At 40.8% G+C, this 18,643-nt stretch overlaps 1 protein-coding gene across 1 annotated transcript; it reads left to right on the forward strand.

Annotated features, from left to right (window-relative positions):
* The first annotated feature begins 10,112 nt into the window (after positions 1-10,112).
* six3b (SIX homeobox 3b) lies at positions 10,113-14,419 on the forward strand. Its single transcript, XM_037082077.1, has 2 exons — positions 10,113-11,474; positions 13,696-14,419. The coding sequence occupies exons 1-2, from the start codon at positions 10,780-10,782 to the stop codon at positions 13,832-13,834; spliced, it is 834 nt and encodes a 277-aa protein (XP_036937972.1). The 5' UTR covers positions 10,113-10,779; the 3' UTR covers positions 13,835-14,419.
* Positions 14,420-18,643: the final 4,224 nt, after the last annotated feature.

The following is an 18,643-nucleotide window of genomic DNA, read 5'->3' on the forward strand; positions in this document are numbered from 1 at the left end:
TCAGTGGGTAGAGCGGCCATCTTTAGTCTTAATTCAGGTCTGCTGGTGTCACAAAGCTGGCTCACTCTTTACTGGGTCCATGTCAGTGTCAGCTTAGTACATCCTCTCAAGCAGTGTGCAAATTTGAGTTACTTCATTACTGATCGCCACTTCCTACTTCTGCTCCACGACTTTTTACTGCACTGTAGTTATTTGACACTTTGAAGATTAACACTTTTGCACATAAAACATGTGAAGATCTTATTAAAAATGTAGCTTTATTATAAACTAAAGCAACATTATGTCATAAAACAAATTGGCATTTTGTGCAATTTGGCGCCCCCTACAGTTTGTGAGTGCGACACCACTGTCGTTAACAAACAATTCCAGGTCTGTTTCTCAGATGTGATGTAGGAGCCAGTTACACACACAGCTCATTACATCAAGACAATGTTATGTGTTTAATACTTGTGTGTTGAAGATTAAAAAAAAACAAAAAACTACACAGTGTTGCTTTAAACTTCCCTGGACAACTTTGCCAACTGTTAACTGTAAAAACTTGAGGATTTTCTGTTCTTAACTTTATTTAGTTTCACTCATTTTGAATGTTGGACTGTTGGGTGGACAAAACTGTCTCTAAGTCACTCTGATGGGCATTTCTAACTAGTGTTCCATACAAATCAATCCAGAGAATAATCAGCAGACTAACCTATAATGGAAATAAATCTTACATTTTCCTACGAATGGCAACTTTAAATCAAACTGAGGTGAAGTTCACCACAGCTACTTTATTATATGACACTCCTTTTTTTTTCACTCCTCCTGTTCCAGCGCTGCAGCTCAGAATAACACGAGGCGATTTAGTGATAATTGATACTGAACATTATACTCGCTGTTTTTCTTTTATTAGAAGAAAAATCCACAATCCATTTTTTTAAATTAGCTCCTGGTGAATTATAAATGCAGCACAAAGGGAACTCATCAGACGTTAACTCTGCTCTCCTACATGACTTCTGACTGCTTACGTTCATCAGAAGCGTTGAAAACGTTGAAAACATATTTAAAAACATTTTTCCTTGTGTGCTACAGTTCGAAATTCCCCCTCCGGTATCGCTGTTTGATCTCAAGTATTCCAGTCACGGTTCTGACGTTGTTGCCCAAAATACATTTCACATGAACCGGATTTGGAAAACCCGGAGATAAAAAGACAAAATGAGCCTCTAGATAACTCGCTTTCGATAAAGGCTAAAGGTGAACTTAAGCTTTGTAACCGGGTCATCAGTCATTCAGAAAGCTTCCACCTACATAATCTTCCAGTCTTAACCGTCTCTCGCCTCGTATCCTTCAGGTTGTTGCGCCGCTAACGTTTCTTGATGAGATGAATCGGGGCGGCGGTTGGGAGTAACTGCTAAAGCGTCTTCGGGCAACGTTCTGAAGATGTGCTGCTTTTGTCCTCTACTGAGGAAAGAGAGTGGACACAAAGTTTTTCTTTAGCAGCATACGGAAGTAGTAGAGAGAAGATAGTTGAAATCTCACAAAAGAAGGTTGTTGCCAAAGAATGGCAAGAAAAAGAGGAGTCAGAAGAGAAAACAAACCAGTCAAACTGTGGAAATTTAGAAGTACATAAATGTTAGAAATCAAGATGGCGTCAGGTAACACAGCATGATGCATATATAATGTTAAAAGACAATTAAAAGTGTGAGAAATACGGAATACATTGGCTCTGAAAATGGTGCCAACGTCACCGGATCAGTTCTGAAAGGAGTGAAACAAAAACGGGCGATTCAGTTCGACGATCAGGCGGCGAGTGCACACAGACGCTCGATGCAACGATACTGAGAAAGATGACGTGATAAATCGCTGTTTGTGCTGCCTTGACACACACACACAAACACACACTCACAGCCCCCTGTCTAATCTGTCACTCTGTCATAATTTGATCATAATCTCTAATCATAATCACGTCGTATCTTAAAGGTGTTCTCAATCTGGAGCAGGATTATGGGATTGTGTGTGTGTGTCAAAGTGTGAATGAGCAGTCCAAATATATTACCATGGTGGTGTGTGTGTGTGTGTGTTTGGTGGGGGGTGAAATTAATTTGATGATGGCGCGGTACGGAGAGCGCCCTCTCACCGAGTCAGCCACCGGATCCACTCTAAGCCCGATATTACAAAACAATAGACACTGACCCGTTAACGCGCTCCGCTGGTGCTCCCACCGCCTCTAATCTCTCTCACTTTAATTTGTTTTTGTGGACGAACACGACGTAAAACAAAACAAGATTAGTGCAAGAAAACGCAGCCGATCTGGTTTTTGTTTAACGGTCACATTTGAGCAGACGTAGATATCTCCGTCATGATGTTCTCTACGCATGTTCATGGTCCACAGAGGATACATTCTGATAAGTTTGGGGGTGTTTTGACTTTTACTCGAGCAAATACCAGCAGGTCAAATCTGTCATTTATCCAGCGATACATCTCAAAAAGTTCTCTAAAATCCTGAGTTTAAAATGATACCTGAGTGATAATACCGACGCGTTATTGGCAAAAAGGGACTTAAAGTATGAAAATCGTGCAGCACGGGCTCTTTTTACGAGATCCGTGTTTGTGTTACGTAGCCATCGATGGTCCCAGTGGAATTTACGGCACACAAGGGAATAATTTGTGCATGTAGGATTTGGATTGTGTACAGTTTATTCATTAATATTTAACAAACTTATTTTTTTCTGTCAAATTAAATAGCAAATTTGTCTGGTATTTCCCTCTGTGACGTCGTGGAGTCAAAACAAAAAGTGTGGCAAAAATTTGACATCCGTCTACTTCAAAATTGTACTTAAGTGAAGTATTTGTACTGTACATTACACCACTTGTATGTACGGGCTGGATTTACACAAAAACAGGTATTCATGGTCCCCAGAGGAAGCTGATTTTTCCTCTTGCACCACCTTGAGTTTCACTTTCTGTGGTTTTTAAGTGAAATGTTTAGGGAAACTGGGACGGATTGACGTGACATTTGGTTCAGACGTACTTTGTGCCCAGAGGATGAAACATTTATTAACTTTTCAACGAGTCCCATCGTCGGCAGGCTCAAGGAAATATGGAACACAGCTAACATGTTCACGTTTTCGCTGTACAAAAAAAAAGGAAAGGAAAAGGAAAAGAGATCATTTTATTCTGCCTCCTTCTAGAAGCTAATTTTTTTTTTATTATTGATTTGGTCAGAGATTTGTGTTTGCAAGAGTCAGGTCTTCTTACATAAAAACATCTCACATTTTCAGCCTTCCTCAGCTCTCCTGCTTCGGTCTCGTCCCTCTGACCTCGTTCTTATTCACATTTTTCTCCTCTTATTTGAATTGATAGCAGCTCCGCAACCTCTCGACCCGGCGCCGTTTGGAAAAAAGCAGCCGCGGCTTCAGAAACTCAATTTACAGGGCACATACACGATGACACCCCCGACCGCCCCGGTGTTACAACATTTCTATAATACATTTGTATTAAATGCATCTGTATTAAGCATTGTGTTTATTCCTCACTCTCCTGAAAGGTCAGTGAAAGGTGTTTCGCTGCCAGTGGATGTTGCGCTCTCGTCTATCTGGAGGTCAGCCGACCCCGACGCGCCGAAGAACACGCCAATAGAAAAACCAACGGATAGATTGCTCGGCAGGGAGGGAAAACGCCGGCCGTGTGGCTCTTTCTCCTCTCTCTCCTTCTCTTCTGCTTCTTTTCTTCCCCTTTTCTACCGGCTCACGGTTCTTTCACTCGAGTCCTCCTTCCTCCTCCACCCACTCCTGCGGGTTTCTTGTGACCGGGGGTGGGGTGACTCGGCGAAAGGCGTCACGTTACGAACAAGACACCTCTCATCAGGAGGCGATTTTTAAGGGAGAGCTCAAAGGAGTTCAATCTCCGTATGTGGTGAAATATAATATACTGATGGCCACCCTGAAATCCTCCTCTGTGTGTGTGTGTGTGTGTGTTTGCGTGTCTTAGCATATGATTTTGAGTGGAGTAATTTAGCAGATGAGCGTGTGGCCATTGTTAGAGGGATAATCTGGCTCTTGCTGCTCAGATAGGTTAACATGCGGCAGATTAGACCAGATTACCCCCAACCACACCAGACAGGACAGGGGCTGTACTCCCCCTCCTCCCCTCCTCCCCTCCTCCTCCCTCTTTCTGAGCTGAGCCTCCCCTCTTTGCCTTCTTTTCACTCACTCTGACCTCAGCGCTTCATTTCACTTCAGACTCTTTCGGCTTTTTTTTTTTTTCCCGTTTCGGACATCCTCGTCCCGCTCCTTGTTTTTCTCCCATCAGGCTTTTTTTCTTTATTCGAGCTTCTCCCGACACGTATTCCCACCATCCAACCTAATGATCTGATGTCTTCTCCAGAGCAGAAGACAAAAAATGCAATCTGTGTTCTTCAAAACGTCAAAGCGCCGTCAGCGTCTTCCTTCGTTTCTCTGATTTGCAACAGGAAAAAGGACGTTTTGATCCCCATCTTTGTGGTTTTCATTAAAAAGCCATCACAAATGTTAGACTAAAAAGAGTAAACATGATAATATAGAATAAATTTGTGCTACACACCACATAAAATATAACAACTTATATTCTGTCTCCACGTATTTAAACAGGTCGCATTCGTGGGATTAAAGTAGATGAGCGTTTGCGATGTTACTGACATTTAAATACATTTTCACATGAGCGGTTGAATCTGTAATCTGAGCGACACTGACTCCTCGTTCGGTTTCAGTCAGTCGATAATTGATAAAGAACACACGCGTCCGTATGTTCCCGGGTTCAATACGACATAAACTGTTGTGTCGAGACAAAACAAGAAAATCAATAAAAGTGTGAAATGGGATTTTAAAAACTCTAAAAGTTCAAATGATGTGTACCCATGGTGGTCCACTCGGGCCTACAAGACATCAGAAGCAAAATGTATTTGTACATTACGGACACAACATGTCGTGTATAATACAGGGGAAATGTAAATATATGTATACTTTTAATGTTAAAGTCGTGTGGCTACTGCTGTTCATTCTTACTAAGTGTTCAGGAGAAACAGCGGCAGGTGCTAAAACCCTGAAGTCCCTCTCCAGAGTCAAGAGTTTGGTTTGTCCACTCTGGGCTTCTGTAGAAACATGACGGGGCAACATGGAGATATAACAGGTGACAAAACCCAAGAGTTCTTGGTTTCAGGTGAGTTTACACGATGGACATAATACATAATACTGAAAACATTATGCATGATTATGAATATTATCTTCTGTTTCTGCCAATTGATCGCTCTAAATCCTACACACTGGACCTTTAAGTGTTTTTGTACTTACAGAGGAGTTCATTGGACTCGACTGTGATGAACTGATTCACTGTTTGATATAAATGTAACAATCAAAGATTAAGGTGAGAAGATTTCTTTCTTTTTCTGATTTCTTAGGTCGATGGAGTTTTAAAGAAACTGAATCAGATAAAGAAAATTAAAAAAAAACCTGCACCGAGTTCAGAAACAACGACGACGATCCTGTGACAATGATATTTCCGTTTAAAGGAAATTAACTTTAATCTCACTCATTTGCTTCACTACCTCTCCTTTAGACGTGGTGTTTTGTTCTCTTAACCCACCAGATGCATGAAGGTGTGTGTGCTTGGAAAGTGTTAATGCAGATGCAGTGTGTGTGTGTGTGTGTGTGTGTGTGTGTGTGTGTGTGTGTGTGTTCTCTCTGAGTCTCTGACCGTCTTTGTTTCGGGCTCCAGCTGTTTGTATTTTTGGCCGCTGCGGTCTGTTTGTCGGGGCAGCTGCTGTGTTTGTGTCGTTTAAGCTATGAATTAAAAAATAAACAAAACACTGCAGTGGTGAGTTGACACTGACAAAACACGGGATAATGATGTAACGACCGCCTTCACATCTGGCCTCGAGGGCGGCGCGGCACACGAGGGGAATTATTAGTCAAATTATCTGATTATCTGATTATTTTGTTTGTTCGGCGAAGGTGTTTGTGCATCTGTGCTTGTCGTGGATGCTTTTTTTTTTTTTTTTTTTAATTCATCCATGTGTTGGAGTCTTTTTCTGAAAAACACCTCTCCTCTCCAGCTGTTTCAGCGCCCGCCACAGCTGGCCCTGCCAGGAGAAGTGGCGAGATTAACTGCGAGGTGTTGGGTTCCAAACCAATCAGGGGGCCGGGATTAGTCGCCCAGGTACAGTTACTTGAGTACCTGTCCTCCTCAGCTTTCTGTGACAAGGGGTCACGCTGTGGTCAAACGGTGACCACACACACACACACACACACATACATATAGCCTTTGGACTGGTGTGACGATGAGAAGACTCACCATTTGTCACTGTTAATCCTTGTCAGAGAAAATTGTGGTGAAAGCCCATCACAAGTCCCAGAACCCCAGTGTGACGTCTTTAATTTACTCAATTTGTGTGAAAAAAACATTCCCAAAACAAACCAAACGCATTTTACAGCAATATTAAACCAACAAATCTTACATTTATCATATTTTAGAGGGCAGAACTAGCATTTGTAGCATACATGATACAATGTTATATTAATTCTTTGGACAAGAATATGATATTTGCCCCGATATGATTTTGATTTGATTTATTTCAGGGGCCTGTGATCAAAGTGAGACAATATTATATCAATATCAATGAAGGTTAAATAAATAAAATAAAATCATATGCCCAGTTAATAAAAATTGGAGAAAAAAAGAAAAGAAACTAACTCTTTACTTTAACAATTGTAAAGTTTCAGTAAAATGTGCTTTAAACCAACAACACTTACACACGTGTGTGCATTGTCTTCCACAAAATGTTCAATAATCCTTCTAAATTATTGTCGCTGATTACTTTTCTGGCGACTTACACGCTGATTAAGGCTCGATTAACCGACACTTTAGCATCAGGTCAGCGTGTATAAAAAAGCTCCATCCTCCCATTATTTCCACGTCTTAATTTTCATTCTCCTTAGTGTGCCACCATCCACCTGCCCCCCCCCCCCAATCCTTCCTGTTTTTTTGGGCACCATTGTGCACCGAACTCTCCTGGAGCCCCTGCAAGAGCACAAAAGCACAACAAAGATGCAGGAAGTGATTAGTGGCTTAACGAAGAGGAGGCTTTGTGGGGAGTTAGGGGGGCTGCGCGGCCTCCTCCAATGAGACGGGGTGAGGGGGTTAAAGTTTCAGGGCTTAAGAGGTCAGTGTTAAGTTGTAGAGGTCAGTGGAGAGGTTAATTAGGAGCTGGGCTTTTGTTTACGCGGGGATAAGGAGGCGCAGAGGCGATTCACTTCGTATCCACGCTGTGTTCCTCGAGCCACCCTCGAAGTGTCATCCACCCGCTTGTAGCTGCTTTTCCCCTGCTCCTCCCTGATAATTGTCCTGTCTCTGAAAGGAGATGTAGCTGAATTAACTTAATTGTCACCATTACAACGCGTTCGCCCCCTCATCACCACAACACACACACGCACACACACACACCTCGAGTGCGTTTCCCTCGAGTGTGTTTGGTGTGTCCTTCCTGCTTCAGTCGGAAGAATGTCTTTTCAACTTGGAGGAGCCCTGGCCATGACTGTCGCTCAGAGACTGTTGTGTGTGTGTGTGTTTGTCCATTGTTCTGCTGCTAAAACACACAGAGACAGAAAACAAGCTGCAATCCTCTGTACACTCGAGCGTCTCAAGTAAAGCAGAATGCGCTACTGATGTCAATGTTTGTGTGGGAAGAGGAGAAACTTTACTGATGCTGAAAAACAGCTTTCTTGGCTGCAGAGTACGCCTGCCATAACCTTTGGATCACCTTTAAATCATCCGTGTTTGTGAATATGTCTGTGAAGTTGTGTTGTTTAAGTCTAAGGTGCTTGTTCTTCTTCTGATGAATTGGATCCTTCAGTTTATGGAAGCGGTCCCATCGGACAGGCTACATTAACCGCTACTAGCATAAAACAACATCGGTTCTCAGCCATGCCAAGCTTGAGATAGCTAGATTTAAAGGAACAGTATGTAAGAAGATGAAGTAGATTACATGTATTGTTGATGTGAGCCACCTCGCCTCTTATCCTACCAGCACACTAGTGACAATCATTTGCAACACCAGCCAACGTTAGCTTAGAAATGGAACATGTGCTAACGTCAATAAACCATCAAACACAAGACAGAGACAAACACTAGAGTCCAAAATCAAAGCTAACATACTGCAAAGCATGTGAAATATATCGTGATGTGTTAGTTTTAACTGGATAATGTTAGCTTGCTTGCTAACACAAATTGCTAACCAGCTATAGCAAAATACTGCGTTAGGCAGATATGTCCGCCACTGTTATGATGCTCTAAATGTCCTCATGCCAGTGTATCAGATAGTACATTTCAAGATCCTCCTCATTAACTCTTAATAGTCTGGCCTCAGATTGTGTCTTTTTAAGTTTCCAATACTAGCTAACATTAGCTCAGAACTGGAGTCTGATACATCAGCAAATGCACAACAACAAAGACACCAACACAAAATCCAAAAAGTCAAATCTAACAATATAAGTGTGTGAAATATACTGTAATATTTCGGTTCTAGCTGGAGAATGTTAGCTAATGTTACCTTGCTTGCTAATGCATATGAAAGCTAAAGTAGCAAAATGCTGTCAGTGTCAGTTCATGTGGCTGATTCTGTAACTTGGCTAGCTTGTTACTGACATTCAAATTTCCAACAACGCTATTGGTGGTCCTCTTGCATTGTGGGTAGGCTAATTTATTGTTGATGGTTTGACTGATAATGTTAGCTTGTTTGCTAATGCAGAATAATTGCTAACCAGCTAAAGCAGGAAAATACTGTTTTGGCAGGTAAATTGGCTATAACGGTTTGCAAATTGCTATTCTGCTAATGTTACGAATTAGCCAACAACAACCAGTAACTTGCTTTCACTGATCTGCCTTCTTAAAATTTATATTTCATCGTTTATCGGCTACTAAGCTTTTGTTTACAGTACTTTCATTTTGTACTCATCATTTCCCATTAATTTCTGTGTTCACCCAATTTTTCTTACTGTTTTGCGTCTTTTTGTGGGGTGATTGTTGATTTCGAGAAGTGCCACAGATACTTTTTTTTATAATTACATGTTATTACGAAGCTTATTCGACTGGATTTAATAAAGGCGAAGAGAGATTACCCTGATAAGCCTGAACCCTGTGCATCATTCGAGGGTGGAAAAACTGGCACACGACTCCTCGTGCCACCTCGCAGGGACATCTGTCTGTCGGGGGTAATTGGCATTAACCCTTTTAATCTGGGTGACCCCCTTTTTCACGCCCAGCACATCTGCACCGGAGCCCTCGTATGAAAGAGAGTGTGTGGGCACAAACACAATGAAGATGGTGCACGATGAACATGTTAAAAGTGTGTTTTGCTGTTTTTGTGCAAGTTCTTTTGCCTGTTGTGCCCAAAAATAACTTCTTTATATTCATATTTCATACAAAAACACTCTCACACAAAGCATGAAGTGTGCCACACGCCTGAAGCATATGGCACCGGGGGGTGGGGGGCAGCCAAAATGTGTTAATGCAGATTGAATATGCTGCTCTATTAGACTAATGTTAGCAGGCTGTATGGGCCCCCGATGCTAATCCAAGGTAATAGAATGGAGCTGGAGCGCAGATTATCTCCAAACTTATGGATATTAGAGAATAGAAAAGTGATTAGAAAGTGATTAGAGTGGCGGGAGACCACTTAGAGAAACATACGCTTTCAGGTCCGGGCGAGATTTTCCAATCACACCGGCCACATTACTGCTATTAATGATGCAAGCGGCTTACCGGCAGGACAGCAGAGGTTATGAGATTGATTTGATAGGAGAGTGTGATGTCAGCGTAGTTTAGTCCCCAGTGATTTTAATTTGATTTCTCATATGAGACGGCAAAGTCGGGTTTTCTCTGCTTCCTGGTCTCCTTACTTGGCCTTTGTTGACGTACTCTAGATTTTGTGATCCAAAAGTCGTAATCACCTGATGCTCCCTGAGTTTGTCTTCACATATGATCAAGCAGAAGATGGAAGTGCTTTAAAACTGATTTTAAACGACAACAAACTTTATTTTTACAATAAGAATAACAACAAAAATAAAGAGCTAGTTTTCCATTAAGCATAACAACAACAATTACTTGCAAAAACAGCAACCGAAAGGGAGTTTCAATGTTCCAGCACACAACCGCAGATATCTGTTGAACTGAGTCATGCAAATATATCTTTTCAGATTATCAGGGCACATTCTGTTCTTTTATGATTCAACAGTTTGATGTGTCTCTTTCTGTGTGGAGGCTCCTGGATCAGACACACCCGACTGATCTGAAGATTATGATGATCTAAAATAATCATAAATGCATCACTGTAAACATGAAATAGTGGTTTTGTTTGTTTGTTTTTTTTTATTTGTTTTTGTTTTGATGTCCTAAAAACATCTCTTTAAAGTCAAAGTGAAAAGACATTTCTACAAAGTAAAGAATAAATTAGAAATAAATAATGTAAAATAAGTGATTGCTTGAGTAAAAAGCAATGAAATGAGTAAAACATCCGTGGGGGTCAATGCTTGTTAGGCTCTGTGTGTGTCCAGCCTCCTCGTCCTCCTCAGGACGGAGATAAATCCTCTGCCTTTGATTGACAGCGCTGCCATGACGACCCCGCATCAGCTGGAAGGTTGTCCAATCAGAAGTCAGAGTGAGGGTCCCTCCCTGACTCCCAGGTGAGCTAAAGAGTCAGACTTGAGCAGCCTCCTCGTCAGACTGTTTCAGAGACACGCTTCGTCTGGTCTTCGGCCTCGCTCTGTCGTCCAGATGGTGTTCAGATCGCCACTCGACTTTTTCTCAGCCTCCCGGATCCTCCTGCCCCACTTCGCTGATGGGCCCCCTGTCCTGGCCCGGTCCCGGTCCCCGGAGGACCCTCCCTCCGCCTGTCCTCCCCTGGCTCTCCCTGGACTGTGTTTCTCCGCGGCGCAGATCGCCAGCGTCTGCGAGACTCTGGAGGAGACCGGGGACGTGGAGCGGCTGGCCCGCTTCCTCTGGTCCCTCCCGGTGACCGCAGACGGCCGTGACTCCATCTCCGAGCACGAGTCGGTGCAGCGGGCTCGAGCCGTGGTGGCCTACCACACGGGCAGCTTCCGCGAGCTCTATCACATCCTGGAGACGCACCGCTTCACGCGCGCCTCGCACGGGAAACTGCAAGCCATGTGGCTCGAGGCGCACTACCGGGAGGCGGAGAAGCTCCGGGGGCGGCCGCTCGGACCGGTGGACAAATACCGCGTGAGGAAGAAGTTCCCGTTACCGAGGACCATCTGGGACGGGGAGCAGAAGACGCACTGCTTTAAAGAGCGCACGCGGGGGCTGCTGAGAGAGTGGTACCTGCAGGACCCGTACCCCAACCCCGGGAAGAAGCGGGAGCTGGCGCACGCGACCGGACTCACGCCGACTCAAGTTGGGAACTGGTTCAAAAACCGGAGGCAGAGAGACCGAGCGGCTGCAGCCAAGAACAGGTCAGTCACAACGACTTCAGATGAGTTTCCCTTTCAGTCTCTCACTCTGCGCAGGAGAGAAAGCCGCTCAAAGGAATCACAGACTGTTTGTTGTGTTGCCTTTAGACTTCATTTTTCACGTTAAGCACCAGAAACGCTGTTAAAATCAAGGGAGCCGTAAGTGTCCACAGTGTAATCCATCTTCTTATCGACCACTCACTTATTTTCCGCTCTCTTGTTGAGGCTGTTTCCTCTCCACATGCAGCCAAGGCCTGTGCGTAAAAAAAGGAGCCATTCATGCGTAAAAGCGCGCGGCCATTCAGCTTGTAGGGTTGGGTTTTTTTTGTTTTGTTTCCTCCTGACCCGATCGATCTTTTTCACCCTGTCCTGCTCTATAATTTACTTCAGGGTCAGTGTGCGGGTCAGCCGTCCTGTCGGTGAAGGCAAAACGTGCGTGAATGGGAGCAAATGGCTCATGACGCACAAACACGCAGGAGGTCGTTTGGCGTTTGAGGGATTCGATTTTTTGTACAACAGCAATTATTCGCACAACAATGTGATAATTATTCATTGTTTGCGTTCATTTTAGGATTTCTTTTACAGGAACAAAATTAAATACTAAATTTTGTTTTAAATTATTTTATTGATCCCTCAGAGGAGAAATTCCAGTGTTAAAATAAGTACAGATAAACAGAGAACATTAAAGAGGCACTGTGCAGTTTTGTTGTTCAAATTCAGAATTTACGTTTTTAATATATTAATGAGGTTTTAATACAAACTCAGAAATATTTTTTCTATAAGTGAATAAACAAGCTGCTCTTAGAGGGAAATAACACTGTTTGAAGATGGAAAGGTGGCAGGGTCCGCCACATACAAACACAATAAAACAGTCTGAAATTGTTTTGTCCTTTAAAGGTGCTATTTTGTTTTCAGTTTATTCAGTCATGAAAATGAAAATAGTTTGTTTATTTAGTTTATTTAGACTTTTTTTTTAAATCAGCAAATAAATAAAGCGCCTTTAAAGAACAAAATGTGCATTAGATAAGAATAGAATAAAATATGAAAAATAAAAGAGAAATTAGGTAAAAAAAAAAACTAAAAACAACTAAAGATTAGTTTACACAGTTGTGACTGTACTTATAATCTCGACATGCAAAGCAAAGTGACAATGTAACATCTTAAAATATGATTATGTAATCACAAAAACAACTGTAACATATTTAAACTGTGCATATTTATCAGCATTATATTGTATAATATATGCACATAATAATTTAATTTCTTCGTGATATGCGTCTACATATTGTTTCAGATTCTGTTTTCGTCCTGGTTACAGTTAAATGATGTCATTTCTAATACTTGCCTTTTAACACGTATTCATTATATCCACATTACTGATGATCATTTTTATCAAAAATATCAAATGTGTTAATATTGTGAAATCACCAGTTGTCATCAATATTAATATCGAAGTATACTGTCAGAAATATTGTGATATTTGATTTGGTTGTCCAGTCAGCGCATTCATGAAGTGCTTTTGAGGAGTTTTCAAAATATCTGGGTATTTTTCGTGTGTCACAATTTGGCCTAAAATGTCAGCCCTAATTTAATATGGGCATATTTTATTGTATTTTAAAGTAGGATAAACATTTTATATTAGTTTTGTGTCCAGTGTTTGCAAATAAAGCCCAACAAAGATGCTGGAGAGGGAGAGCTGGCTGGTCAGTGTGATGACACTCTGTGGTCTCTCTGCAGTTGTACTGTGTGACGGCAGCAAAGAACAGCACGAGTCAGCTGATCACATTAAACCATCCAAGTCTCCTCTCAATGAACTGATGCTGAGCTTCATCTGATTCCTCCTGTAGCTTCATCTGAATCTGAAGGTATTAAGTATGAAGAGGAATGGTCCTAGCACGGTGCCTTGGGGTGCGCCAATGTTGGTGATTACAACCTCAGAGGTGACTGCCCTCGATTCTGACACACTGTGGCTGACCAGTGAGGTAGTCTGTGATCCAGGATGCAGTTTCAGGGTGCAGGGTGAAGCTTTTACCTTTAAAGGCAGGTGCAGTAGGATCGTTGAGTGCCGTAGAACCAGCCTTGCAAAGGTCTTAATGACACGTGACGTAACAGGTGCAGGTCTATGGTCTCCACATTTCTTCTGCACTGGAACAATGCAGGAGGTCTAGAAACCTTCCTCGTCTTCCCCGCTCACAACAACTCCTCCTTTCCTCTTTGTTTCCAGGTTGCAGCACCACCGGATGTGTCCAGACGGAGTGCGGTCGTTCAGCGGAGGGGAGTGCAGTCCGGATGAAGGTGGCGAGCGCGCCGACGGAGAAACTCTCCTCTCAGTAACAGACAGTGACTCCGACTTGGACGTCTGACACTTTTTAAATCTATGAAAAAAATGGACCTTCAGGAGCCCGTGAAGCTTCTGGCGTGGATTAACCAGAGAGAGGAGGAAGAGGATGCACGCAGACCAAACGGCTGGTCAGGGTTTGCAATAAATGTTCAGGGCATAAATCAGCTCCTTGTTAAAGATTTGTTTTAATAGATTTTATGTCTATGCTGCTTGTTTATTGATCACCAGCTGCAGAATCAGACCCACAGTTTTTATTTTCAACGTCCTCTCTGGATGGTGATGCACATCTGATGACCCTCATTTAACAGACATCAAGCCATGTTGGACTAAAACTGAGGACCTAAACAGACCCGTCAGTGACATCATTATTCTTATTTTCTCTAATTGTTTGTCATTTATTTTATTTTTTTCTAAATAGAACTAGTACTTTCTTTAGACCCCCGGATGTCCACTGCTATAGACAATCATCACGCACTGAAGCCTACCTCCCTGTTCGACTCTCTCTTTTTCTTTTTTGTTTTCTAGTTTCTTTACCTTCTCGTCAACTTTATTTGAAGTTCACAGAGTTCAGTGTGCAGTCCGTGTGTGATGTCGTACTCTATGTTCAAATCTGATGCTGAATAAATGTTTTGGTATTTTATATAAATAAAGTTATTTAATATATGACTGTGATCGTGCCCGTTCTTATTTAATCACACCGTGTTCACAAGGACAGTGTGTGTGTGTGTGTGTGTGTGTGTGTGTGTGTGTGTGTGTGTGTGTGTGTGTGTGTGTGCATACAGTACCCTCCCAATCAACACATTTTTCTACATGCTGTGTGTAGTTTTAGACAGATAAAAATAAAACATATACTTTTATTTGTCGACAGTTGTGACTTCTACAATTAAAGGTGAGTAAGACATTTACCAATTGGTAGTTAACATAGTATAAAACAACTTTAATCATATTTAATGATCATCTTTGGTGTGTCTAATCAGTGTGATTAGACACATGATCAAATCCTCACAGGATGTAACGAAGCATGTTTCAACTTTTAAAACACAAGTACGAAGGCTTCACAGGTGGGTTTAAATCGTTTTAAAATATGTTAAGTGTTTAACTGTAACTTCTACCTTTTTAAATTATGTTTGTTAATCTGTAATATAAGACGTAAAATCTGTCATTGTAACACAGATGAGATTTTGTTTGGAAGCTCAGAGAGGAACAAGATACAAAATACAAGTTAAAAGCAAGATGAAAAAGAGAAAAATAAAGAAATAAATAAGCAAAGTAAATAAAATGAGGTCTAAATCCTCTACTCACAGTATGTATTATTAATAAGTTTACCATAATGTAATGTATTTAAAGAGGACAGATGCAATTATTCAATGAAACAGACGGATAACTAATATTCAAATAAGTCAAATAAGCAACTTGTTCCAAACATGTTATTGTTACTAATGTCATAAAATATAATCAGCAAGCATTTAAAATATAAATTCACAAAAAAAGCTCCATCTTCACCAGCTCTGATATTAGAATATGTAAACATTAATGTGTCAGTAAAATGATCCAATAATGTGATTTGAATTATTCTGAAATGGATCTATAATGAAAATGTCATTCTAAAAGATCAAGTAAAACTCTGAATGCATGACTTCACCTGCCACAGGAAATTTATACAGTTTTACTTAAATAAAAATCTGTGTAGCCGACAACATCCACCTCTGTCTGTTGGATGTGGCCTTTTTTTTTTAAAATGTTCCCTCTTTAACCAGATATTTCACAATAGCCTCTAAACAGCCGGCACAGCAGCATCTTATATATCTTAGCTTTTATTATTTGTTCGCGCACAACTCAATGATTCTAAACATCCATTAATCTCCAATGTACCTCCGTCTCAGATGAACAGAAATGTCCTAAAAAGGATTTTAAAAGAAACCCGCTTCTTCTCTTTCTTTCAGTCCTCTGCTGTGATGTTTTCAGCAACATCGCAGAGTGAAGACTGAGTGGCGCCATCTTGTGGTGAAGGTGAGTACAGCACACCTTTGTTGAATAGAAAACAAACTCCCAAGTTCATTTTCATCTGACAGGCCTGTAAGTTTGTGTGTCAACTGATACAGAAAATAAACAGCTGCAAAGTTCTCAAACCAGTTTTGATCACGAATTGGGCTGAAACTGAGACGACGGGTCAGATAAAAGAGTTTAACGGCACCAAAGATGTCATTAAACATCTTTAATTTACTTTCAGAGGACTCAGTATCTAACATGAGGTTTTTACTTTTATGCTACTTGAACAGACATTTAATATACAACAGTTTTAAATGTGGTGTCTTTATTGTGACGCGATAATAAAATGCTGTTTACACATTGATGCAATCTAAAATAGTTATATAATAATACGATCTATATTTAATGATATATATAATCCTCTGGAAGGGGACATTTTGCAAGTATGCATTGCTGCAGATACATATGTACATATATACATTATAATAAATAAATAACTCAGTATGTCAGCTTATCTTGATTATGATGAGCTACAACATGACACGCTTCTGTGACAATATTAGACAAGTGAGTATTATCCATTAAAGGTGCACTATGTAGGGGAAGAAACCTCATTTACCAGCTTGTTTGTTCAGTTATGGAAAACATATCTCCGAGTTCCTATCATCGCCTCATAAATATTGTAAATCCAAAGATTCTGAGTTTGAATCTCTTCTCTAAAACCACACAGTGCCCCTTTAAGTTCCCCAGAACACTGTTTTAAGGCAGGGTCCGCCACATGCAAACAAAGTAAAACAGTATGAAACTGTGTTGTTCTCTAAGGTCAGTTGTTTATGCAGTCATGAAAACAAAAATACTTTGTTATTTAGTGTTCCTTTAATATAATGTTAGACTGACAGGAGTTATTCTGCTGCCCTCACTGAATACCTTTACTTTCAATATTTTAAATACACCCTGGAAATACTTCTGTACTACTTTCAATGCAGTGGAGAACATTTACTCCGTTATTTTTTTTACTAACAGAAGAATACTTCATCGGACTGCAAACAGCCGCTTGATCACTGTCGACGCATGAATTTACGAGGAGTATTTGAACACAGCATTCAGGGACGTCATGTCCTGAAAACGTCATCCTCCCTGCAATGTGTCCGTGAGACCAGCAGGTGGCGCAGCCGGCCAGACCTCATTTATGACGCTCAATATGGAAATTTCTCTTATCTTCCCCCACCTTTTCTTTTTAAATATTCACGTCAGCCGTACACAGCTGATTTACATGTAATTACACATTAACTTTATGTAAATTGCAACGTGCAATTTAACTGTCTTAACTAAAGAGCAATCTGATTAAAAAACAGTAAAAAAAACAAAAAACAAATTTTGCTTCCAATAATTCTCCAGGCCAATAATCAATTGACTCATAGCGTACAGTTAATACATACATGTACACATACTGTATGTATAATTCACTTGTGTTTCTGATGTATTACTTCCTTTGCTAATATCAGATACTTTAAGAATTTTACTCAGGTGTATGCATGGAGACTTGAATGGAGTCCTTAAACACTGTAAAGTATCAGATATTGGAAACACTCGATTACCTCAAAACTGAACTAAAGTACGTTACTTAGGTCAATGTACTGAGTTACAGGTACGTACAGGTAGTCCATTTCTAGGTGGGTCTAGGTAATAATATAGGATATAGATATGAGAACAGGCTCCTCTGGTACAGACGTTGTTTTCATAGCGCAACTGGTAGAGGCAGGAAATATATCAATTAAAATGATATTCCAGGAACTTTTAATTATAGAAGTATGGAAGCCTATTTATGCCAAAATGTGTCTCCTTATTCTGACTTTATATGTAATGATTGTGACATTAATTTTGACTTTCTATCGCATATCTGCAACTTTTTATTTAATGATAATGGCTTCCTGCACAACAGATGTAGTTTTCTATATTTCATAATAAACACTTTTGATCTGATTTCATCCCACAATGTTTATTTTAAATTTTGACTTCTTATCTCATAATCCAACTATTTATCTCAGGACTGACTTTCATCTCATTTTTGTGATTTTTTAAAAAAAATCTATAATCTTGATTTTTGTTTCATTATTATGACTTTTTGTCCAAATTTGTCCAAACTTTTTTCCTCACAATGTCACTTTCATCTCAATATTATAACCTTTTATCTCAAGATTTCGGCATTTTATGCAATCATTTTGACTTTAGTCTCCTTTTTTAAAACTTTTTTTCTTAGAATTGTGACGTCTGTGTCATTATTATGACTTCTAGCAAAAGATTTCGGCTTTTTGTCTAATAATTTTGACTTTTGATGTCTTAATTGTGACTTTCATCCCATCATTACGACTTTTGATGTCATCAATATGACTTTCCATCCTGCTATTACAACGTTTAACTCCTAACACAAATGTAAAACGGTCGTTTTAACATTTTTTCCGTCACTTTCAGTCTTCGTTTTACTGTAATTGTGTGTGTGTGTGTGTGTGTGTGTGTGTGTGTGTGTGTGTGTGTGTGTGTGTGTGTGTGTGTGTGTGCGTGTGTCTGTGACCAGGCATAAGGACTGACTGATTGACTGCTGTATTGCCTGTCTGGCCATGACACACACACACACACACACACACACACACACACACACACACACACACACACACACACACACACACACTCCATGCCTGCGGGTGAATTCCATCCCCCTCTTCGTCTCTTGCGCTCAAAAAACACCTCTTCCACACACACACACCCACACACACACAGTCTCTCTCTCTCTCCTTTCTCTCTCATCCGGCGCAGGAGCCCGGCAGCGCGGGTGACGCGTTTT

The sequence above is a fragment of the Acanthopagrus latus genome, chromosome 20 (genome assembly GCF_904848185.1).
Source record: "Acanthopagrus latus isolate v.2019 chromosome 20, fAcaLat1.1, whole genome shotgun sequence".
Lineage (NCBI taxonomy): Eukaryota > Metazoa > Chordata > Actinopteri > Spariformes > Sparidae > Acanthopagrus > Acanthopagrus latus.

Excerpts from the sequence above, each read along its gene's own strand:
- six3b (XM_037082077.1), top strand. The coding sequence starts at position 10,780 with ATGGTGTTCAGATCGCCACTCGACTTTTTCTCAGCCTCCCGGATCCTC. Across the intron at positions 11,475-13,695 it reads GCGGCTGCAGCCAAGAACAG|GTTGCAGCACCACCGGATGT; the intron begins GTCAGTCACAAC and ends CTTTGTTTCCAG.